The sequence below is a fragment of the Amphibalanus amphitrite genome, unplaced genomic scaffold (assembly GCF_019059575.1).
Source record: "Amphibalanus amphitrite isolate SeventyFive unplaced genomic scaffold, NRLGWU_Aamphi_draft 000670F_arrow, whole genome shotgun sequence".
Lineage (NCBI taxonomy): Eukaryota > Metazoa > Arthropoda > Thecostraca > Balanomorpha > Balanidae > Amphibalanus > Amphibalanus amphitrite.
Genome location: NW_024882164.1, coordinates 81327 through 106298, shown reverse-complemented (window position 1 = coordinate 106298; position 24972 = coordinate 81327). Strand labels below are relative to the sequence as shown.

The 24972-nt window shown below is 48.3% G+C and overlaps 1 protein-coding gene across 1 annotated transcript in view; it reads right to left on the bottom strand.

Moving 5' to 3' along the window:
• Positions 1 to 24972, bottom strand: part of LOC122364343 (corrinoid adenosyltransferase-like) — an 83138-nt gene that overhangs the window by 18142 nt on the left and 40024 nt on the right. The window contains exon 3 of the mRNA XM_043334633.1: positions 23463 to 23697. Coding sequence (XP_043190568.1) covers positions 23463 to 23697 — 235 coding nt within the window. The remainder of the gene's footprint in view (positions 1 to 23462; positions 23698 to 24972) is intronic.

Sequence of the window (24972 nt, the reverse complement as noted above, 5' to 3'; positions counted from 1 at the left end):
GATAGCAGTTTTGTAGCGCCGCTTTTTGTCTACTAGACCATATAAAGAACTTTGAAATTGCTTGATAACTGTAGATTTGGTGAGCGTTTCAAGATTGCATGTTTTTTGCTCATTTTTGCTCGAACATGACCTCAGTTTGACCTCAATAACTCCTGACCTAAGGTGACCTAAGACTTGAAATTTGGTGTGAAGGTGTCAAATTGATGCCCGGGAAGGAACTGAAAATTTGGCGGCGCGCAGCGCCGCCGTTTTCTTGCTATTTAGGAAAAAACCACAGGGGGGGGGGGGCAAAATGGACCCCCCAACGGGGCGAGGGATAATTATGGTCACTTTTAAGGACGTCTATAGAGCTTTGACTTTTACATTTCTTCCTCGTTCAGGAGCAACGTTTTAACCTTCACCGGACCTTCAGGTTTTCTTAATACCGAGGGGGCGTTGGGGGGTTGGAAGTCAGGGAACAACCTGTTTTGTCTGTTTCGCAAAATCACCAATGGAAAGACAAATCATAATAGCACTGAGACGTATAACTTTATTCATTCATATTTCTTCGTTTCGTATTGTAAAAATTTCAAAGTTTCAAAAGTAAAAGGTTTCATCCTGAAACAAACAAGCCGTCAGTAAGATAGGAAATCAACACCGCTTTTAATCAAGAAAGGATATAGAAAAATGTAAATGATCAAATATAACAACAAAATGATATAACTTACTACAGTGCCGAATATAACAAAATCCTATTCAAATATGAAATCAAGAAAACGATGCAAGAGAATTTGAATTTTTGGCTCAACGTCTCGTGACGGAGCGAAGACGAGCTGTCGTACGAATATTCGCTATACACAACCCCCTTCGCCGATTCGCCCCTTATTGAGCTAGAGCCTCACGAAAGAAACGATCTTGTGCGTCGTTACGAAATTCAGCGATTGGTCTCCGATTTTAAGGACTAGGGTCAGCCGATGACTTCTGAGGTCAGGTCAAGTGGCCCAAGGCACAGGTTCGGTTTTTGGTAAATAACTTCGCTAAAAATGATCGCAGATCCGCGATTTTGGCAGCATCGTGTTTGTCTAGCTCAGGCGTGTCGAATGGTATACTTTTTCTTCGGGTGAGATCAATTTAAGGTGTTAACCTCGGGTCAAGGTCAGGTCACAGCCCGTCAAGTCACGAAGCTGGTCACAGGAGGTCACATTGCATATCAATCGATTCGGCAGGTCTTTCCATGTCCATTAGTGGCTTTATCCGTTCGGTAGTTTTAGTTGATCGGGAGTTATTGACGAAAAACTGATAGCCTTAGTAACGTGATAAATGACGTCACGCAAGATCAACAAAGCAAAAGAGAAGCATCAGACCTCGCAAGGAGCGCATGAAATCACGATTCCGTGTGCTTGATAATTTGAGATAGTTGTAGATCATTTCCGGACCAAACTAGCAATTTCCATATTCCCCCTGACTTTTAACCCGGCATTACCTAGCGGCCAACCTATCATAGCCTTTGGAAAATTTTTTTGGTCACAATGTGGAATAGCTGTTCACGGGAGGATACTGAAAGTTTGGTGACGATCGGCGCAGCGGTTCTGGAGATATATCGAAAAAAAACTAAGGGGGGGGGGCAAAAAATCCCCCCACCCCCACCGCCTGGAAGGTTAATGGCGATAGACCGACTATCTCCGGCGACCCTTCAGAAAATCCGAGATATACATTTATACAAGTTGTGAGACCTCTCGATGATAAAGCGGCCCTGGTGGCGCAGTCGGTTAACCCTCGCCCGTAAACGGCGATCTGCCACCTTCGCCCATGCAGGGGGGGGGGGGGGTTGGTGCGACCCCCCCCCTTGGCGTTTGAAAACGGAGCGTCGTAGAGCTTAGCGGAAAAAACCAACGGATTGCTCTCGCCGAGATCTCGCGATTGGTGGTATATTTTTTGGTCCTAGGTCAACATTTGACCTACTTTTGACCGGTCAAAGGTCAAATTTTCGGAAAAATAGACTTTTTTCAACTTTCGGCGGCGATTGCAGCAAAACGGTGGGAGATATCGACTTGAAACCTTCACTATCGTGTTCCTTGATCAATTCTCTATCGTTTGGTATGTATTTCGTTTCCCTAGCTCTAAAAATGGCGCGTTGGGAGCGCCGGAAGTCGGCAAGGTCACAGTCGGCGGCAGAAATTCGAAAAATCAAAATTTAAATTTTTGAAATCTGATTGTATTTTTGGATTTGGGAGGTCCATTTGCTCCCTATAGAAGCTAATATTGCTGCATATTCCCATTGAGGTGACAAGAATTAGCAAAATAGTGGTTCGGGCGCTTTTCAAAAATAGTACCGGACGCTGTTCCTCTTGTGACGTCATAGCTCCGTGACCTGACCTGACCCGGTCAAGTTTCTTATACCATATGATAGCCAATACTTGCCCCAACATGCATGGGAAGTTTCATCACGATCCATCAACCGATCTCCGTACCACCGGCAGGAAACCTCGGGCGTTGGCACTCAGTTTGTGAAAATCCGGCCGGAGGCTGTTCCCTTTGTGACGTCATAACTCCGTGACCTGACATGACCCGGTCAAATTTTTTTTATCAAAAGATGCGCAAGGTTTGCCCCATAAGGTACCCAAAATTTGGCGGCGCTGCGCGCCGCCGTTTTTGCGCTATTTCCGAAAAACCTCAGGGGGGGGGGGGTTGCACCAACCCCCCCCCCCTACATGGGCGAGGGTTAAGGCGTCGACCCGCGGTGCGGGCGGTGCCGGATTCGGGTTCGATTCCCGGTTCCGCCCGTTCCGCGGGCGTCGTCCCCGGCTGTGTCACCAGGGTGGGGTAGGCTCCCACTTCAGCCGTAGCCTGGGGGGGTGGGGTACAGTGGCCGGGAGGAGATGGAGCCCTCCTATAATTGGGATATGCAAGAGCCCGTTGGAGGGAGGCACGAATAAAAAAAAAATTATAAGGTCCTATAAGTTTCATCTCCCTATGAAAGCTCTCCACTGAGGGTGTTGCGAAGTTGGAACATTATAGGACTTTGCACACAGTCCTAAAATGTTCATTTTAGGACAGTTTAGGACAGTTTCACACAGCTCATTTTAGGACTGTTCATTTATGACGTCATAGATCAGTGATCTGACTGTACTTAAAAATGCGGTTGGCGTAAAAAAAAAAATCCGACTTATCAAATCCCGACTAAAAAAATCAACTTAGGGGAAGCGGGGGTAGCACCGCCATGTGGGCAACACCGCCATCCCCTCTATCGGCGAAACTCTCAACTGTAAATGTAAACATCCGCCATTTCGGTGTCCGAACGGAAGCGGTGCGCCACGTTAGGTAAGTTTCGCTAAGATTTATTTGATTTTAAGATCGTAATTGCCCATTTTGTGAATTTCTCACCATCGTTGTAATCATTTGGCATGTTTTAGCAGCATGTAAGTCAAAGTGGTCATTTCATGTCTGAGTGCCTCGATTTTTACGTTAAATTTGAGGGCATGAAGTGCTCTTCGTTAAAGGGACACTCCCACCTTAACATTAGTTTTGAGTTGAGATAGCCAAATTGGTGGATATGGCCTGCAAATACCGGTTTGGGCACTCACAACATCGAAAAATGCTTTAATTCGAAGATATGGAATTTCAAACTTGCAGTTTTCGGATTCTAAGGGGCTAATGCATTGGAATGCCCCCTTAGAATTTGTGACGTCAGCGGAGATCTAACGATTTTTAAATCTTAGACTAAAACCATCGTTAACACGTGGTGGTATACGCTGCTTTGCGCGCAACGTCTGCCGCACTTTAAGGCTGCCAAATTATTGCTTCCAAATAAAGTCGCTAGTAACAGGGGAGATCCCAAAAAGTAAACAAAAGTAAAAGCCTAATATCTTGAAAACCAGTGAATATTTTTCGGTGAAATTTGGTAGGTATTCGTTTTCGCTCTTTCTGAACCAAGGGACATCACTTTCATGCCAATTCATTAACTTTTTTGAAGGTGGGAGGGTCCCTTTAAGAAAGGAATTCCAGAAGAATCGCGTCCCGACTTGCTTTCCCGTCGGGGCTTTGTCAGTCCATGACTGTGTGTGGGGTAACACCGCCATGCTCGGCGGTGCTACCCCAAGGGGTGGCGGTGTTACCCACATTCACACTTATGCATTGATTGCTAGTGGTAATAAGTGGTGCCCGATAAAGATAATGATATTAATTTGTGGATTAGGCAACTGCACACCTAGTAAATGTGGAAAGAAACCGATTTAACGCGTGTAAGGAATATTGTAAACCTACATTTGGTCTCTATTTAGGTAGGCACATAAGATATTCGTTTAAAAAACATCGTTTTTGGCTCTTACCTACCTATCAATACCTTCCCCCGTATCTACTTATTTTCCCTAATAGATTTAATCATTAGGTACATATTCACAGGCTAGCATGCATGTTTCATCCCGGCCTGTAAATCGGGATAAGCTAGAGATTGACATGCATGAAGTTTGTAAATATGGATTCCATCCATCCATATCTATCGCCAAAAAAATTAAATTAATCCATATCCATCCATATCCATGCAAAAAAGCTGAATATCCATATCCATCCATATCCATTAGCCAACTCCATTAGACAATTAGCCTGCCTGGAACCACTTGCACATGTCTGGTGTTGTCCCATACCCGTTTACCTACCTAATACCAATTTCAAGGTCCTAACCCTGGGTCTCTTTCCTTACAGCCGTCCCTGTCCGAACACGATGCCACGAAACTACGTTAGAAAAACGGATCGAGGCTCGTGGAGCTGCGAAAGTGTGACCAACGCGCTCAACGCGGTGCGCGTGAGAGGCGTATCGGTCAAAGCAGCAAGCAAAAGGTTTAACATCCCCAGGTCAACACTTCGAGACCGACTCAAAGACGACTGTCCGGTGAGGGAGACCGCTCCACCGATCCTCGGTCGCGTCTGCGTCATCTCAGAGGAGTTTGAAGCAGACCTTGTAGGACGAATCTTGCATCTGTCGAAGCTGTTCTATGGCATAACCACAGACAAGCTCGCGTCAGTTGCGTTTGAGTTCGCCGAGCGTCAAAAGATCGCTCACCGCTTCAACCGGACAACGCGTAGGGCTGGGCGTGACTGGGTGAACGGCTTCTTGCGCAGACATCCGGAAATCTCAGTAAGGAAGCCTGAGAATGTAAGCATGGCGCGTATCGAAGCCGTGAATCGCAAGAATATGCGAGCCTTTTACGACAACCTTGCAGAGGTCATCAGCAAGGGAACATACTCACCGCATCGCATTTTCAACGTTGACGAGACGGGACTGTCGCCCGTCGTCCCTGGCCAAAAAGTCCTGGCCACTAAAGGGGCCAAGAAAATTGGCCGAGTGGCGTCCGGTGAACGAGGCAAAACAACAACTGCAATCTGCTGTGTGAGTGCGGCTGGCGAGACTGTTCCCCCGATGCTCATTTTCGGGGGTCGGAAGCGGCTGAAGCAAGAACTCCTGACCGGGTGCCCGATTGGCACCATCGGAGGTGTGAGTGATAATGGCTGGGTGACAACAGAGTTGTTCATGAAATGGTTTGAGCACTTTGTTAACCATGTCGGAGCCTCCCCACAGAGGAGGTGTCTCCTGATAATGGACAATCATTCGAGTCATGTGAGCATGGACCTAGTGTGCGAGGCACGCCGTAATGGGGTGGACATAATCACCCTACCGCCCCATACATCACATGTCCTACAACCACTGGACGTGTCGGTCTATGGGCCCTTCAAGAAGGCGTGGAACCGTCAGGTTCAGTACCATCACGACAACCACCCGGGTGAACGGATCGGAGATGGGGACATAGGAGCCCTGTTTGGAAGAGCGTACGACACCGCCGTCAGGGCAGGTCACAACAACATCATCAGCGGCTTCAAGGCTACCGGCATCCATCCATACAACCCGGACAGCGTGATGTGCAACGATGATGTTTTCGTGCACAACACCATCCTGACCGCTGACGATGAACCTGGGGAAACCGAAGATTTGGAGTCGCTGCTTCAAGATGGACGCGATCCAATCGCGCAGTCTTCCACTTCCGATTCCTTCCTGCGAGGTCCAGGTCCTGATGTCTCCCAGGATGGTGCAGTTCCCGTAGGTTCAGCTCCTGATGCCTCCCAGGATGGTGCAGCTCCCGTATGTCCAGCTCCTGAAACACCTGAAGAGGGTGCAGCCCCCGTGGGTCTAGCTCCTGATGCCTCCTAGGAGGGTGCAGCTCCCGTGGGTCCAGCTCCTGAAGCCTCTCTGCAAGATGCAGCTCAGGATTACTCCATGGATGGTCCTGATGCTTCTCTGTATGACCTTCTTCCAGTGCCTCAGGTGAAGAGAAAGAAGGCAGCAAGTAACAGCAGGAAGAGATTGTCGTCTGTGGTGCTGACAAGCTCGCCAGTGAAAAAGGCGCTAGAAGAGCGTAAAAAGAACCTGAAGACTCCGAAAGAGAAACAGCAGAAGAGCGCAAAGAAGAAAACCAAGAAAGCGAGTAAGACAGCTGACACGGCGGACAGCGACATATGCATGTATAGTCTGTCTTGAAAGTACCGCAGCATGGGCTGCGGCGGTCCGGCGAACTAAAGGTCGGGAGCTCGGTGGTTTGAGAGCCCCAGAGCACGTGACGGCAGTGAGCCAGGAGAGAGTGACCGGGCAGGTCGCGTGGGGTGCCGCTCTCCCTTACTCTTTCCACCCCGCTGCGGCGCCTGTCGCCCGGGGGCACGGGCCGTCCGCGAGCACGAGTGGAGAACTTGACCGGCCCGGCCGATCCCCCGGCGCGGTGGCCGGTTCACCCTTGGAACCGTTTTATTCTAGACGAAAAGACAGACGAAGCCAATCTAAAGGCTGAGCGCGACTACTTGCATTGTTATCAGAACATGACACATATTGAACACTATGAACAATACTTTACGATCATGGAACAGAACAGAATAAATGTAATAAAACTGAAATAACAATGTGAATAACAACACAGAACAATGTCAACGCAGTAGTTTGTCGAAAATCTCAGATTAACTTTGGGTTAACCCTATTCCTGGCGGGGGGGGGGGGGCCTCAGGAGCCCCCCCTGAGGTTTTTTGGTTATATCTCCCAAACGCGTTGAGCTAGGAAGCTCAAATTTTCTGACTTTTCCTAAAAGGCTTCTACGCAACATGTCTGAAAATTTTGAGTTGATTTGACCTCAGGTCAGGTCACCAGAGGCGGTTTGCTGACGCTACCTCAGAAAAGTTTGCAATCACGCCAGAGCTAGAGTTTTTGACCGATCAATTTCTTCTCTTCAGGGTTTAGTTAGGGTACCAGTATGTGCAATTTGTATATCTCGGAATTTTGATATCGGTGACCTAAGGTCAGGTCAATTTCGCGACCTCCCCATTATAAGTCAATGGGGGAAAAATCAACTCCCTGTTTTTACCACTAAAACGGGTCGGAATGGCCCCATATACCATACATGACTTCATATACGATCAACCTTCACTACCTTGAGGTCTGTTTTGCTGTTGGGCAGCTGTGAGGTCATGTGACGTCATCAAAGGTCACCAAAGGTTTTTGGCCAATAACTCCGTACAGGAACAAGATACAGACGCGTGGATGGTCTTATTGTGTTCAGCTCGTCAAGACGCATCGAATGGTATACATGATGACCTCGAGGTCACGTGACCTGAGGTCAACCTTTGACCTTGACCTTTCGAGGTCAACATATATATCATTCGATGCGGATTGACGAGAGGATCACGATGATGCCCTTAGTTTGTTCCTATCTTGACTAATTCGAAAGTTATTCGAGAAAAACTCTCTCCATATCTAGTGCCGCCATTTTGACTTTTTCGACCCCTGTGACGTCATCTTTGACCTGACCTGAAAATGACCTTAGTAAAAATTGTAGATCTTGGCCGTGCGTATCCGATGCCGTTTACCGCTTGTCGCTAGCTTGCTTCGTTCTCGAGATCTCAGGGGGGGGGGGCCGAATCGGCCCCCCCCCGCCAGTTTCTTGTCCCGGCGGAGCCCGCCAGGAATAGGGTTAAAATCTGATCGATTGATCCAGTAACTTAGGATAAAGTAATTTGTTTCGTATTTATTTATGCGAGATAAAAAGTAAAAAAAAAACTCCCATTCTCACCGCCCTTGTTGAGATTGAAACAAAATAGTATTTAAGCGAAAGCTAATGGATGTAAGATGGAATAATAACCTTTTGCTCATAACTAAAGGAAGCCAAAGCAAATCCTACACTTGTGTGTTTTTGTCTTCCTTTAGTTATATGCCAAAGATTACTATTCCATCTTATTAGAAGTATAATCATTATCATGCAAAAAAAAAAAAAACACTATAGAAGGCAAATGGCTTCTACATAAAAAAACATCACAAAATAACTAACACATTATACTCCTTATTTCCTATACATAAAAGTTATAGGCAAATATTTTCATTTTACGATCGGCTGGCCAAGCAATTGTTCGCAGCGCCTACTTCTAGGTAGAGGATTGATAATCGTATACCAAACACGGGGTATGCAGATTTATGCCGAAAGGTCACTAAGATTATGGGTATTAACAGGTAGCGGCATATTAATCTTCAGTTCCTGAGTGCTCACTGTTCACTGTTCAGTTCAAGAATCAAGATGAGAGTTGAGATCATACGAGGCTGTATGGTGTGAATTTTATTCGTTTAACCCTCGCATGTGTAGGGGGGGGGGGTCGGATGGACCCCCCCCCATGGTTTTTCGCGAATAACTCGCGTAAAAAGCGGCCGATCGCGACGAAACTTTCAGTACCCTCGCATTGATCAATTTTACACCTACCCTGAAAATTTCATGACCCTGACCCAAATGACCTTTGACCTGTGACCTCTTTTCCGAGACCATGTTTGGCCGGAATCGCGATTTCGCGTATGTCGGCTCGCACTAGCCGCGTGTTTGCAAGCTTTTCGTGGTTTCAAACGTTCAAACATGTGATTTGATGTTACTCCCGTGTGTGTCAAGGTCACCTGAAGGTCAGGTCAGGTCATTGACCTTTGGTGACCTCGGGTGACCTCGGGTCACTTTTTCGAGTTTTACATGTTTCTAGGCTAGTTTTTGGAGCTGAATTCGAATTTAGCAACCATTTGAACATTTACGAAGTAGTTTTGGTGACTTCGTAACATGTTACGAAGCTGTCAGAGGCGGTTGACACGTACTACGAATACCCGTCACGACGCCTACTGGTTGACCTGACCTGACCTGACCCGACCTGGTCTAAATGCTTCAAGACATCATCTGTGATCAAAACTAACACGATATTCGTGATCAGCACCCCGAAAAACCCCTTATCAGCCACACTTTACGACTTTCTAACAGGTCCCGATTTTCCCGACTTTGGGTCATTGACCTGACCTGGAAGGTCAACCAATGACCTAGGACCTTAAAATTGGGTATCATCGGCTTCCTCTCGTCACGGGCAACACGCTCGTTTTTTCCGCGAAGCTCTAGCTCGATCAGGGGCCAAACGGCAAGGGGGGGGGGGGTCCAACCGACCCCCCCCCCCCTACACATTAGAAGCTGGCAAACGCCGCACACATGCGAGGGTTAAAATGATCTATCAAAGCTCCTCTCTCTTCTCTCTCTCTATCTCTCCCTCTCTTTCTTCCTTTCTCTCTCTCTCTCTCTCTCTCTCTCTCTCTCTCTCTCTCTCTCTCTCTCTCTCTCTCTCTCTCTCTCCCTCCCTCTCCCTCCCTCCCTCTCTCTCTCTATCTCTCTCCCTCTCCCTCCACAAGATGCTGAAAATTTTAGCGGACTCCAACAAATGTTGCAGAGTCTAAAATAGCTACCAAAAGCAGTCCGGAAGAGTTGCGTCAATCCCCGTACCGGCAAGTGATACGTTTATGCTTATGGCAGTGCACTGGTCCGGAGTCAGAGTCGGAGTCGGAGCCGATCAGCAGGCCGAAGTCAGATTTGGAGTTGCAGTTGGAACAGCGCCGTCGCGACTCAGAACCCTTTTTCTTTATATTTTCGGCTTCAAAGTAGCTGGCTAGATTTATTGCTTCACAAAGCAGGCTCTCTGCACACTGCTGCGTTGGGGGGAAGGGGGGGGGCTGCAACGTCCCTCCACACATACCTGATATTGCATCTTTTTTAAACACTTTGATGGCGGAATGAATCAGACCCAGATCTTTTAAGGTCGGGTCACTTAGGTTACATTATAGTGTCCTAGCCTCAGGAAAAGTTATAATGCTCGCCGGCTCTAAAGAATGCTCGAGAGATCACCGGTTGACCTGAGATCTTAACCTTCACACTTACAGGAGGAGGTTCCTCACGGCTTTTTCACGAATAACTCGCGTAAAATACGACCGACCGACCGACCACGACAAAACTTTCAATATCCTCGAATTGATCAATGTTATATCTTTCCTGAAAATGACCCTGAACCCAATGGCCTTTGACCCGTAAATTCCTTCTCGACACCATGTCAGGCCAAAATGCCGATTCCATGCATGTCAGCGCATATTATCTATGCGTTTCCAGGCCTTTTGTGATTGAAACATCAGGTCCCAGCACGTGAAATGATCAGGGCCGACCTGATCATTTCACATGTCCGATCAGGAGCCGAACGGCTGTAAGGCGGGTTCCTACGGACCATTTCTATCAGTGGACGCTATAAAGCAGCCAATACTCTCAACGTGTGTCTCGTAACCACGCACACAACTTTCTGGAAGCCCTAGCTGAATCTGAGCGAAATACGACGGAGGCTGCACCCGCTGCCCTCTGGCCGGATTACAAGTGAAACACGTAAATGTCTGGCGAGGCTCGAAAGGGAAGCTTCACTTTCCATTTATCAAAACTTTCATGTCAGGAAGAGAATTACTACGCTTAGCTGGTGTCTCTGTATAACGTATTCATAAAACAGCGCCTTGTCTGCCGCACTGGCAGCACCGAGAGCCCGCTCACTCGCGCCCACCCCTCTCCTCCCTCCCTCCCCTCCCTTCCCCCCAAGGGTCAGGCGATCCAGTGGCCCTCAAACCTGACCGCCCTCCGCTGCGCCGGCCCACCAGCGCCACCCTGCCATGCTGCGGTACTTTCAAGACAGACTGTACTGCCAAGAGGGCGTCACTCGACGCAATGAAGTGTGGTTGCGGTGCAGTTCATGCGGTGGCTGGGCTCATGAAATGTGCAGTAACGGTTCATCATCTAAGGGTTTTATCTGTGACCTTAACTGTCAGTAGAAAGCGCTGACAGTTAACCCTCGCCGGACCTATTGGTTTTCTACATACGCGCCGGCCGAGGGGGGGGGGGGGCGGGTACGACCCCCCCCTCGCCGTTTCGCCCCTGGTGGAGCTAGCGCGTCGCGGAAAAAACGAGCGTGTGCGCCGTTACGAGACGCAGAGATTGGTACCCGATTTTAAGGTCCTAGGTCAACCGGTGACCTCTGAGGTCAGGTCAAGTGCCCCAAGGTACGGTTCAGTTTTTGGTGAATAACTTCGCAAAAAACGGCCGCAGAGCGCCGATTTTGGCAGCATCGTGTTCGTCTCGCTCAGGCGCGTCGAATGATATACTTTTTGTCCGGGTCAGGTCAACTTGGGGTGTTGACCTCAGGTCAAGGTCAGGTCAGCACCCCCAGGTCACGAAGTTGGTCGAAAGAGGTCATGTCGCATATCATTCGATTCGGCAGGTCTTCCTGAGTCCATTGGTGGCTTTCCCGACTCGCTAGCTCAATTTGATCAAGAGTTATTGACGAAAAACTAATATGACCTTGATGACGTCATAAATGACGTCACGCAAGGTCAACATTGCAAAAGTGACGCATCTAACCTTGCAAGGAGTGCATAAAATCACGATTCTGTGTGCTTGAGATAGTTGGAGATCGTTCCCGGCGCCAGAATAGCAGTTTGAATTTTTCCCCATTGACTTATAATGGTGAGGTCACGAAAATGACCTGACCTCATATGACCTTTAGGAAAAATCCGAGATATACAAGTTGTGGGACTCATAATGGATACTAGATCCTGCAAGTTTCATTTCCCTGTGACATCTCCTCTGGCAGTGAGGGCGTTGCGAAGTTGCGACATCTGAAGACCGTGCAGAGGTTCACTTATGACGTCATAGGTCAGTGACCTGACCTGACCTAAAAATGCGGTTGGTGTCAAAAGATGCGGCTTGGATCAAAGGTCAGGTATGCCAAGTTTCAGCTCTCTATCGCCAGCGTGTTCGGAGCTATCGCGAAAAAACCCTATGGGGGGGGGCGGCACCCGCCCCCCCCCCCCCCTCGGCCGGCGAGGGTTAAGGTCACACTACTGACAGTTAAGGTCACAGATAAAACCCTTAGATGATGAACAGTCGCCGGCATGTGGCGCTGAATGTGTTCTGCATTTTTCATGGATATGCGAGTGCGGAGTAGCCTCACGTTGATGTTTCGAAATAAATGTGAATTTTCCTTCACCTTTGTATGCATAGGTTGTCTGCATAGGTTTGTATCTTGTTCTCCGCACCAAACAGTCTGATCTGTGACAAACTAACAACCAACTTTTGTGTGTCTTATATGAGTATGAGTTACTATTTCAGTCAGCTTTGCCAACATGTAGGAAAACATCCCCACTTTCACATGAATGCAAAAGAGCTTCGTTTTTACTACGCATATCAGCTCGGTGAGCAGAAATGCTCAAGGTGGCGGTGCTCCCCCGCTTCCCCTATAATCCGGTTAATCAAATCCCGACCTTGTTTTTCCCTGGTCATTAATGTTCTAGCCTTACAGGTGATTGTTTGAACGCGGAAGATGCTGAATCTTGGTTAACCCCATACATATCGTATGATAAAAGACGTCAGTGTTAGAAAGTTAATTAACAATTTTATTTAGGATAGTTTAATTCAAGTCGGTATGAATCCGACTTGACAATTTGCTAGGTGGGTTTTGCAGCGCTATTATTTCGGCATGTAATTATAAATCATTGCTAATTTCGATCCGGATATCGTTATTCAATGCTGGCCTTTGCGTCCTCAGAAAAGCGGTTTATAGTCATGAAGGCTTGCATTGACCCATACTTTCCACTTTTCAGCACCATTATTCGCCGTAGTTGACCAGGTGTTTTTCTTCAGCTCTCCCCTGAATCCTTTGGCTTAGACCTGGCGTATCACCCGTGCATCGCAAGACGGGTGACGGGTACACTCGAGGGCAGATTGATGTTCCACCACTTCCTGCCCATCGGGCTCCCATGGCTCAGCACTGGCTGCTGCCAGTGGCAGCACTGGCAGCACTGGCACTGGCAGGCAGTGCTGAGCAGTGCTGAGGGCAGGCAACACTGGCAGCGGCCAGTGCTGAGCCATGGGGGCCCAATGGGTAGGGAGTGGTGGAACATCAATCTGCCCCCGAGTGTACCACACAAAAGTTCACGATCCCCACGAACCCACATCAGCGTCCGTTTGCTTGGTGTGTGACCCCTTGACCTTTGGCCGCGACAACTGCCAGCTTGCCGGAGCACCCCTCCCTACACGCGCTCCCCGGCCCGCTCCCCTCCCTCCTTCTCGGGGTCGTGTCACGGAGGCTTGGGCTTACGCTACTATCGGCCGCTGCGTAGCTCTCACCGAGTGCATGTGAATACGTAGAGTCTCTCGGTGCGGATTCAGCCAACTACCGGCTCGCGACACCAGTGTTCTAAAATTGGATTTTGGTTGGGTGTGACGATGATGACCAAAAAATCTAGGATGAGAAAAAAACAAGTGAAAACCTATGTCAGTTTCGCAATAAAGGCGTAACGCTACGCTGGCTGATAATAAAAGAACATACCATTCCTGACCACCAAAACTAACCGAAAAAGACGATGCAAATAGGTAAGGATGATATACGGCAGAATTATAACTTAAGCATCTGATCGCCAAGTGTTTCTAAATCCGTCCCATTTTATCCCAACCTTTGTGTTTGATTGAGACTAATGAAGTTAAGAATCACCCTTGTCTCTTATACAGCTAAGAATGAATACCTACTTCAACCAGTCAGATTTCATTTTCCTCACAAGTCAAAATGCATTGTCACAATTGAATGACTGTCCAGTGGCCATCCTTCTCCTAGCCTTAAATCAATGCCTTCCTTTCCGTTTCAGATGCAGACAGCAGATATTACCGTCAGCATCTGCTAAGTTCCTACTCATGCTTACTGGCACGGATCCAGGACGGTCCTTCTGCCTGTATATTTCTCCTAAAGAAGATCATCCGCGGACCTCCATCCTCGCGACGCCAGTCGCCATCATGCGAGCGAACTAGGTCTTTAAGAAGCAGAAGATGCAATGATTCTGTTGAAATCTGTTGTCATATCTTAAGGAGGGTGGGGTAGGGGCGGGTGAGGGAGCTCTCCCTATATGCAGGCTTTGGTACTAGTGCCATGTGGAGAAGTTTTCTTTCTTTTTTAAGCAAAGGAAGTGGGAAGGAACCTGTCGCCGTTGCAAAGGGTATCATTCTGTCGTCCTGTATTATTGATTTAGTGCAGTTGACTCAGACTGTGTAATGCGTGAGGCGTGGTCATCACTGTGACACTGTCAGACATAAAATCTTAGGTAATCATGATACCCTGATGGGCAGTTTGTTGACGTAACTGATCACTATGAAACCAGAAACCGTATAACTCATGTGTTCTGGCCTCTGGGACGTTTTGCGCCTACAATATGGCAGCACCGCTTCCAAGATTACTGTATATTTGAGATAATATGCGGCAATATAAGTATGTAGTTTTCGTTCGCATCTGATCTGGTAATATTCGTACAGTGTACACAGTATAGCTTTGAGCTTTCCATTTTCAACAGATATGACAATGGCCGGATGATACTGGAAATGGTGCCTTTGCTCTGGGCACACGGAACGGGACGCAGTATTGAGTATGCAATTGCAGTCGCACTATGCAGCATGACATACGCCGGAAATCTCCCGGCCCGAACGCCGGAACGGCCAGCGATAGTCGGTACTCATTACGCATAGTGAAAATGGAAACGGTGTCAGCGCAACTCTTCGAAAGGAACGGTGCACTACATGAGACTAGACAAAGGGTCACTGATTAGGGCACCCCAAACGGAACGATGTGCACTGCGCAGCATAATACGCAATATCGCAATAAAAAGCGTGCAACTAACCAGTAACCAGGGCATCCATATCGGAACGGAACGGGATGCAAAAAAAAAAAATAAAAGGATGCCACCGACCTCATGGCCGGCCACCGAAACGGAGCGGTAGCTTCGTATCATGTCACGTGATAAGTGCTGAGTGAGAGCGTCAATGATCAGTGATCAGTGATCAGAGCACCCGCAACAGAACGGAGGGCATCAGTGATCACTGATCAGAGCAACTGCAACGGAACGGAGGGCATCGCTGATCAGGACACCCCAAGCGGAAGGGAAAGCGAGAGCACAACTGACCAGAACACCCGAAACGGAACGGGAGTGAACGGAACGCATTAGCGGCTCGCCGAATCGCGATTCCGGCCAAACATGGCCTCAAGAAATAGGTCACAGGTCAAAGGTCATTTGGGTCAGGAATATGAGATTTTCAGAGTAGGTGTCAAATTAATTGACTCGAGGGTCCTGAAAGTTTTGTCGCGATCGGCCGCTTTTTACGCGAGTTATTCTCGAAAAAAAAACGAGGGGTGGTTCGTTCGACAACCCCCCCCCCCCCCTATGCGGGCGAGGGATAATTTATTAAGAAGCTAGGGCCTTCTTAATCCCATCTATCAGCTTCAGAACATGTATTGGGCAGATTTGGGAATACCGTATCTTAAATTTATCCCTAGAGGTGTGCCAAGGTATCCTTTCATTCATCTTGGCTTTCCCTCGGCCGAACGCTTCGTGTTTAAAAACCTTTAGAAACTAATTGAAATGAATAATTGGCGGTAAGATTATTGCAAAGGCATGAGAAATTAACGTAAAATACATCATTACCGGTCTTATAACCTCATTTCGCGTATGAAACCTGCCAGAGTCCACAGAGTTTCATATTCATCCCTAGGGTGTGCCAGGGTGGCGTGTCAGTCATCTTGAACCCCTGCCCGACCCGACGCCTCGAGTTTTAAAGACATCTAAAAACTAATAACGTAAATAATTTGTGGTGAAATTGATATAATATGATCAGAAAAGAACGCAGAATAGATTAGTATCGGTCTCAAAACATTATTTTGCCTATGAAACCAGCCAGAGCCCGCGGAGTTTTAAATTCATCCCTAGGGTGTGCCCAGGGTGGCTTTTCTCATCTTGGACCTCTACCAGGCGCGACGCCTCGAGCTTTAAAGTCCTCTAGAAGCCATTGACGGACATAATTTGTGGCGAAATTAATGCGATAGGATCAGAAATAAACGCAGAATAAATTGGCATCGGTCTCAAAACATTATTTTACCTATGAAACCAGCCAGAGCCCGCGGAGTTTTAAATTCATCCCTAGGGTGTGCCAGGGTGTGCCCAGCTGACTGCGGGTCCAAAGATGAAAATTTTGTAGGCGTTTCCTGCGCAACTTAGTCAAAAGCGAATTGCATAGGTAGTGTTTAATTTGCGCAAGCAGCGGCTCATCCGTTTTGCGTTGGCAGCAAACCACTAATCATAGTTGTTATGAATATCCAAAAGCATTTATTCAGAACACAAACCTGGTTTTTACAAACAGTTGAGGTGATCAAGGTCATTCAACGCATATTTGTTATTAACAGCTGGAAGTGTGCAAGGTTATTTTCTTTCGTTGTCAGTCAGGGTGAGTTGTTGGGTTTGTGCCTTGATTTCGCATCTTTTTTTCATGGAAATTATGTATTATGTAGCAAACCTATAAGTTCTAACTGTCTATATGGCGCTGCTAGGTATATCTGGTAATCTGGCTGTTAATTGTTGAGCATGAGTTGAGCATTTTTCAAAAATGAAAGAATTCCAATTTACCTGGTTTTGGGGATGAAAATATTTTGCCCATTAGGTGTGATTTTCCACCCAAAATTCCGAAAAATGGAACACTGCGCGACACCAGCGCCGCGTAGGGGTGACGGTACATTCTTTTTAGACATAGGTACTGTATGTACGTACAGTGTGTTTAAAAAGAATGTACCGTCGCCACTACGTGGCGCTGGTGTCGCGAGCCGGTAGTTGGCTGAATCCGCACCAGACCACACATTCCCAAGCGCTAGGTGACAGCTGCGCAGCGGCCGGTAGTAGCGTAAGCCCGAACCTTCGTGACACGACCCCGCGGGGGGTGAGGGAGGGGAGCGGGCGGGGCAGCGCGTGTAGGGAGGGGTGCTCCAGCAAGCTGGCAGTTGTCGCGGCCAAAGGTCAAGGGGGTCACACAACAAGCGAACGGACGCTGATGCGGGTTCGTGGGGATCGTGAACTTTTGTGTGGTACCCGTCACCCGTCTTGCGATGCACGGGTGATACGCCAGGTCTAAGCCAAAGGATTCAGGGGAGAGCTGAAGAAAAACACCTGGTCAGTGGTCAACTACGGCGAATAATAATGCTGAAAAATGGAAAGTATGGGTCAATGCAAGCCTTCATGACTATAAACAACTTTCTGAGGACGCAAAGGCCAGCATTGAATAACGATATCCGGATCGAAATTAGCAATGATTTATAATTAAATGCCGAACTAATAGCGCTGCAAAACCCTCCTAGTAAATTGTCAAGTCGGATTATACCCACTTGAATTAAACTATCCTAAATAAAATTGTTAATTAAGTTTCTAACACTGACGTTCTTTATCATACGATAAGTATGGGGTTTGGTCCGGAAATGATATACAACTATCTCAAATTCTCAAGCACACGGAATCGTGATTTCATGCGGCATGCGCTCGTTGCAAGGTCTGATGCTTCAATTTTGCTTTGCTGATCTTGCGTGACGTCATTTATCACGTAACTAAGGCTATCAGTTTTTCGTCAATAACTCCCGATCAACTAAAGCTACCGTGTCGATAAAGCCACTAATGGACATGAAAAGACCTGCCGAATCGATTGATATGCAATATGACCTTCTTTGACCAGCTTCGTGACCTGACGGGCTGTGACCTGACCTTGACGCAAGGTTAACACCTTAACTCTCGCCCGTATTGGTGTTTTTCCAGCCGCAAACGTAAAAGGGGGGGGGGGGTCCGTTGGACCCCCCTTGCCGTTTCGCCCCTGATCGAGCTAGAGCTTCGCGGAAAAAACGAGCGTGTTGGCCGTGACGAAAGGAAGTCGATGATACCCAATTTTAAGGTCATAGGTCATCGGTTGACTTTCCAGGTCAGATCAATGACCCAAAAGTCGGGAAAATCGGGACCTGTTAGAAAGTCGTAAAGCGTGGCTGCTATGGGGTTTTCGGGGTGCTGATCACGAATATCATGTTAGCTTTGATCACAGATGATGTCTTCATGCATTTAGGCCAGGTCGGGTCAGGTCAGGTCAGGTCAACCAGTAAGGGTATTCGTAGTAGGTGGCAACCGCCTCTGACAGCTTCGCAACATGTTACGAGGGCACCAAAACTACTTCGTAAATGTTCATATGGCTGCTAAATTCGAATTCAGCTCCTAAAACTGGCCTAGAAACATGTAAACCTCGAAAAAGTGAACCAAGGTCATCAAAGGTCAATGACCTGACCTGACTTTCCGGTGACCTTGACACCCACCCTAATGCATGGAAGCAACATCATATCCCATGTTTGAACGCTTAAAACCATGAAAAGACTGCAAACGCGCCGCTAATGCGAGCCGACATACGCCGAATCGCGATTCCGGCCAAACATGGTCTCGAAAAGTAGGTCAAAGGTCAAAGGTCATTAAGGTCAGGGTCATGACAATTTCAGGGTGGGTGTAAAATTGATTAACGCGAGGGTACTGAAAGTTTCGTCGCGATCGGCCGCTTTTTACGCGAGTTATTCGCGAAAAACCGAGGGAGGGGGGTCCGTTCGACCCCCCCCCCTCTATACGGGCGAGGGTTAAGTTGATCTCACCCGAAGAAAAAGTATACCATTCGAGACGCCTGAGCTAGACAAACACGATGCTGCTAAAATCGCGGATCTGCGATCATTTTTAGCGAAGTTATTTACCAAAAACCGAACCTGTGCCTTGGGCCACTTTACCTGACCTCCGAAGTCATCGGCTGACCCTGGTCCTTAAATCGGAGACCAATCGCTGCATTTCGTAACGACGCACACGATCGTTTCTTTCGTGAGGCTCTAGCTCAATTAGGGGCGAATCGGCGAAGGGGGTTGTTTCCTCACTTCCAACCCCCAACGTCCCCTCGGTATTCAGAAAACCTGAAGGTCCGGTGAGGGTTAAAACGTTTCTCCTGAACGAGGAAGAAATGTAAAAGTCAAAGCTCTATAGACGTCCTGTAAAAGTGGCCATAATAATAAATTCGTTAGAAATAAGATGCTTTTTAAACCACTTCCTCATATAAAATCGGGTGCTGGGACCAATCTTATAAACGCTTTAGAATGGACAGGGCGTCACTGGCTGAAGTTTGGGTGCAGAAAACGGCTATAGTTCGTTTTTTTTTTTTTCAAAAGGACGCTGGCTCCAAGTATGTTTTTCGAACAAGCACGTGTTTTAGCGAGCAAAACGAGCAAAAACTGAACCTGAGAAAATCGAACGTCGACTAATGTTAGCATGCGATTTCTTCCCGATAATTTCCATATGTGCGTTTTGGAACCATATATGAGAACAGTGGTGACGTCATACTGTCGAACATGTATTGCAATGTAACATATAACTATCATGGACGGAACTGCTTACTCGATTATAAGCTCGGCAACAGTGAAAAACTAAGTTTCACCCAAATTCGTTGACACTTGTCCCATTGCACGTACATTTGGGTGCCTGCTGCCACCAGTGACGTCATCGTAGTATGTTCATTTTTAAGAAACAGTTTCCAGCTACTTACCGTGCACAATTTGAAATCGGTTATTTTTCGGTAAGAAATTCTTCGCCAGACACTGAAGCTGCCAAAACTCACGTGAGAGCTTCGATATTGAACTTTGAGCCAGCGTCCTTTTGAAAAAAAACGAACTATATTACCTAAATGCAAAATGGTTTTCATGCATTTCAGTCAATTGTATATTGTCGGTCCCAGTGGCCGAGCTAAAAAAATCGGTAGTGTTTTGCATCTTTTACGCCCTAAGAAACTACACCATCTATCAAAGTGGGCGGGCTTATTTGAATGGGAGGGCGCATTATGCACGAATCGTGTGCTTTCGTTTATTTTGGATTGTATTTTACCACATCCACTGCTGGTATCACTATTAATATTAGGGGAAGTTGGGGGAACGCCGAAGACTTTTTTCTGACGCCCGTAGCACGCAAGGTAGACAACATAAGCTATTCTTGTTGGCGTCATTCGAGAGGCCAGTCTTTTGCCTTTCAAACATACCAGGCGCATTTGATGAATTCGCATACCGTTAAGCGCACAAACTAAAAATATCAAAGAAGTGACTTTTTCGGCGTTGCCCCGGACTGCGGGGAAAGCCGAAAATGGGAGAAATGATCTACGGGGAATGCCGACATTGATGTTTTGCCATTTTATCTCAAACTTTATCCAGAATTGATCAAAGCTGACACGCGTTTTAAGAGCTTGAGGACGCGGTGCACACTGGAAGTTATAATTGTGTGATATAATAAGAACATGCCAGGTAAATCATTCCTTATAGGTAACAGGCCGTTGTGTCGGTTGAAAGTGTAATTTGTGTGACTAAAAATACGCGTTGCTATTCTACAGCAGTAAAGTCCACGTAGCGTGCTTTTAACACGTGCGTAATCGCACGTTTTCGGCATTACCCCAGCCTGCCATACTTTCATTTGCAGGCCCATAACTTTTCAACGTGCTGTATAAATTTCAAATAGGCAGCACACTTATGCAAAGACATGCTAAAGATTACTTGACCGAATTGGCCAGACAAACGGTAGCATAATGAGTAAGAAATGCAGCTTCAAAGGCGCATGTAGTACAAGGGAAACGCAGGGGCGGCGCCACGGGTTTTCGATAGGGGGGGACGGGGACTGTAGCTGTCCGAAAATCCCAAAAGTAGATACTGATCGTGTATGCAAAAAAAAAAACGAGGCACGTAACGCCGCGAAACTTGGCAAAGCCCAAAACACATCGAATGGTGCATCCCGTTTCCAAACTTATCCTAGGACACCTAAGATCGATCACCTTTTCAAGCATCCTTGCCTCTAAATCAAAATTTGCAGTCTTGCCAACTCAAAGCTGGTTTCCTACAAGCTGCGAATTGCTTAGGGATACTGGCCGCGTGGCCGAGTGGATTGGGTGTCCGGCTGGAAATCCGGAGGCGGGAAGTTCGCGACCGGTCGGTCAGTGTCGAGTAGCAGTGCCAACTATTCTTACGTTTCGTACTTTCAAATTTTCGATCTTACGTCTGGTCAGCTTCATGGCTTCACCATCATATAGTCATGGAGGAAAAGTGGGAATGTCTTCTGCTCTGACAAGTGCGCCAAAACTGCAATATAATTTCAGAATCATGACATCACCACCTGATCCATATGCAACGGGCAGGGTGCAGCTAATGGCTAGCCGTCAGTGGTCATGTCATTGGTGGTCACTCAAAAGGTCATGCTATGTAGGTCAAGGAAGGTCACCAGCCGTTATTTGATCACACTTTCTGATGGATTTTACTTACCAAGAGCTTCGCGGGAAAAACGAGCGCATGCCGCATGCACCGTTGAAAAAAATTGAGTGAAAGGGTCTCAGGTCCGGCGGCCTCTGCAGGTGAAATGCCCCAGGGTAGGATTCCGGTCCTTGTTGATTAACTTCGTCAAAAATGGCAGAAGAGCTTGTGATGTCGGCACCATTGTGTTCGTCATGATCGAGCTGGCACGACCTGCATCGTTCTAATATTCACCCTCCAATCGTAACAACACAGCATGGGGATTGACAAATGGCGGGGCACCCCCTTTGGGAGGTAATGAAGGTCTCTGGAAACCTCATCCCTCATCTGACATCTCTTTAGCATTAGTGGCTCTCCTTATGGAACAGGTTTCTTGACTGGTCTGCTTCACCCCAAAATTCAAAGACTAGTCAAGGTAAAACCGAGCGCACCACAGTGAGCACAATTTGATAAGCTGGTGAATCTCAGTTTCCATGTAGAACCTTTCACGTATCACGTACCTAAAACACTTTCGTACACTCATGCAAAAGCAACTGCCATGTTTCAACAGCTGGTAATGGCATTTTCACAGCCGCTGACGTAAGAAGGGGAGGGGGGGGGGGGGCTCGATTAGACCCCCAGCCGTTCGGCCGCCGACCGAACTTAGTTTTGCAGAAAAAAAAAACGAGTGCTATCGAGCCCCTTGACGAGAGGGAGCCGATGCTACCCAATTATAAGGTCTTGGGCTACTGCGTGCTTTTTTGGTCCTGCCTGTGATCTATCCGAACACTTCTCCCCACAAGTGCTAGGGTTAAATGGCATAGATTTCAAATGGTTCCTGTGGTAGAACTGCCATGCTTGAATTTGACTAATTAGGAATGGAAAATATCCATATAGTAACGGAAATCTATGAAATTTCAGTTAACTTGGTTTTCTCGGCAATGTGGTCTGGCAGTGGGGTGGGGAGGTAATAACCCAGCCTGGCGCCCCAAAAAGGGGGGGGGGCACGATCCCCGAGGCCCTGCCGATCACCTTCTAGACATCACAGCTCCACACCTTTTGCAAATGGCCAGGACCCCTTGCGATACATCCCAACAGCAATCTTTATTCAGAACCTGCCTTGATTAACCAACGATGCATTAAATGCGACGGGTAACTTTACAATGCATTATTATCAACTATTGAACGGGCCTCGCCGATAGGGGGGTACTGTACCCCCCTAACTTTTGATAGCGGGGGACCTGTCCCCCCGTCCCCCCCGATGGCGCCGCCCATGGGGAAACGTACCTTGAAAACGCTCTTGGCGCCCTCACAGTCGAAGTATTCCGAATGACGACTCGTAACAAACATGCGATAATTGTAGTCACTTAAGCTTCAGAGCATCACTGACAGGTGGCATCCATGTCTTACGGTTTTCGAAATATCACGAATTTCGGCTTTGCCCCAACTCCGGCATTGCCCCAACTTCCCCTATCTAATGCCGTGAATACGACAGCATTCCATTTATAAGATTAGGCCAATGGAGTCGCGCCCCACGAGCTCGGTTTTCCGCTGGGCCGCTACAGGCCAGGAAGTCGAGCTTCGCCTGAGGGCAGGACAAAGGTCAGCGAGGGAGCGCGGGGTCAGCCAGGTATCGCCAAGTGCCGAGCGGATGCCGCTCCCTCCCCTCTCTTCCCCTCTTCTCCCCTCCCCACCTCGGTATAGATGGGGAGGGACCGAACTGCCAATGACATGCGAGCGGTCAAGGCCGCTCGCGCGGCAGCGACCCTGGCGGCCGGGTGCCGCAACTGGGATTCAGCCAAGTTACCGATTCGCCTCCTGTGGGAGAGCCAAACCAGGGACATACTTTTTAGATATACTGTACCTACTTTATTCATATTGGGACAGTGTTGGGGTCTTTCTGGCGTTTTTCCGGGCCGCTGGCCCAGCGTGCGGCGGTGCTGCAGACGGCAACCCACCGGGAGGATGAAGTTGGTCAGAGGCGGCAGCCGCGCTGTGTGCTCGTCTATCCAGGCCTCCAGCTCGGTCACCCAGGCGGCCGGCACGCGCTGGCCCGTGCGCCGCGTGTGCGCCGGCCGCGCCGAGCCGCGCGGAGTGGCCACCAGCGAGCCCACCTCCTGCAGCGCACACTGGACACGCTCCAGCTGCCAGCAGTACGTGTGGCCGGCGTCCCGTGCCAGCACGCGCGCCAGCCTGCAGGGCCAACAATACCCGTCAGAGGGTAGCCGTCAGAGGGCAGCCGTCACACTGCCCGTCCACTGCCCGTCCACTGCAGTCCACTGCAGTCCACTGCCCGTCCACTGCCCGTCCACTGCCCGTCCACTGCAGTCCACTGCAGTCCACTGCCCGTCCACTGCAGTCCACTGCCCGTCCACTGCCCGTCACACAGCCCGTCCACTGCAGTCCACTGCCCGTCACACAGCCCGTCCACTGCCCGTCCACTGCTCGTCCACTGCCCGTCCACTGCAGTCCACTGCCCGTCTAGTGATCTGACCTGACCCGACAACCTACCCCAAATGCATTAGGACATCAGTTTGATGGCAACTAAAATACGACATTCGTAATCAGGACCCGAAAAGAACGTATAATCTCACACTTGACAAAAAGTTCTAGCAGGTCCCAATTTTCCCACTTTTGAGTCATTGATTGACATGTAAGATTAACCAATTACATAGGACCTTAAAATTTAGCAGCATCGGCTTTTCCTCGTCACAGGCAACGCCTTCGTTTTTTTCTCGCGAAACCTCAACTTGATCAGGGGCCGAACGGCACGGGGTCCAACGGTCCCCTATACGTTAGGCGTCGTAACAAAGAAGTGCGGGCGAAGGTTAGCCCGCGTCAGGCTGGGGCTCTTGGATTGCCACGCCTTGCTGGGGAAGGGAGTTGTTTGAACGACCCCCCCCCCCCCACCCTTCTAACCCAGTCCCTGGGCCACGACGCACTAAGCGGCGATCGACAGAGCGCAAAAAATGAAGTTACTTCGGTCACTTTTCAGGTAAGGTCAGAGGTCAGGTCACCAGAAATCATTAAAGGCCAAATTTCGCTAATTTTCTGGTCAAATGTCGAACAATCAACAGGTTTATTCGCCATCAACGTTACCACCAAGATATCGGACACAAACACGTACAATAGTTAACGGTTAAATAAGCACAGACACTGACAGGTTAACACTCCCTGTCAGTGTCTGTGTTAACATAATCCAATCCGCCGCCGCCGCCGCCGCCGTGTGCGACGTAGTCACTTTGTAGCGCTTATTGCGGCGGCGTCCGTTGACCTCGAACAATGGTTAACAAACAGGCGCATAACTCGAAAACTAGCCCGGCAGTAGCTGGGGTATTCCGTCACCCGCCAGTTGATGGGGGGGGGGGGGGGCGTTAATCGTAGGCGCAGCGCGAGTGGCGAGAAATTGCCAAGACTGAATTCAAGATTATTGAAATAGCAAAAATCGAAGATAGCCATTTGATTTTT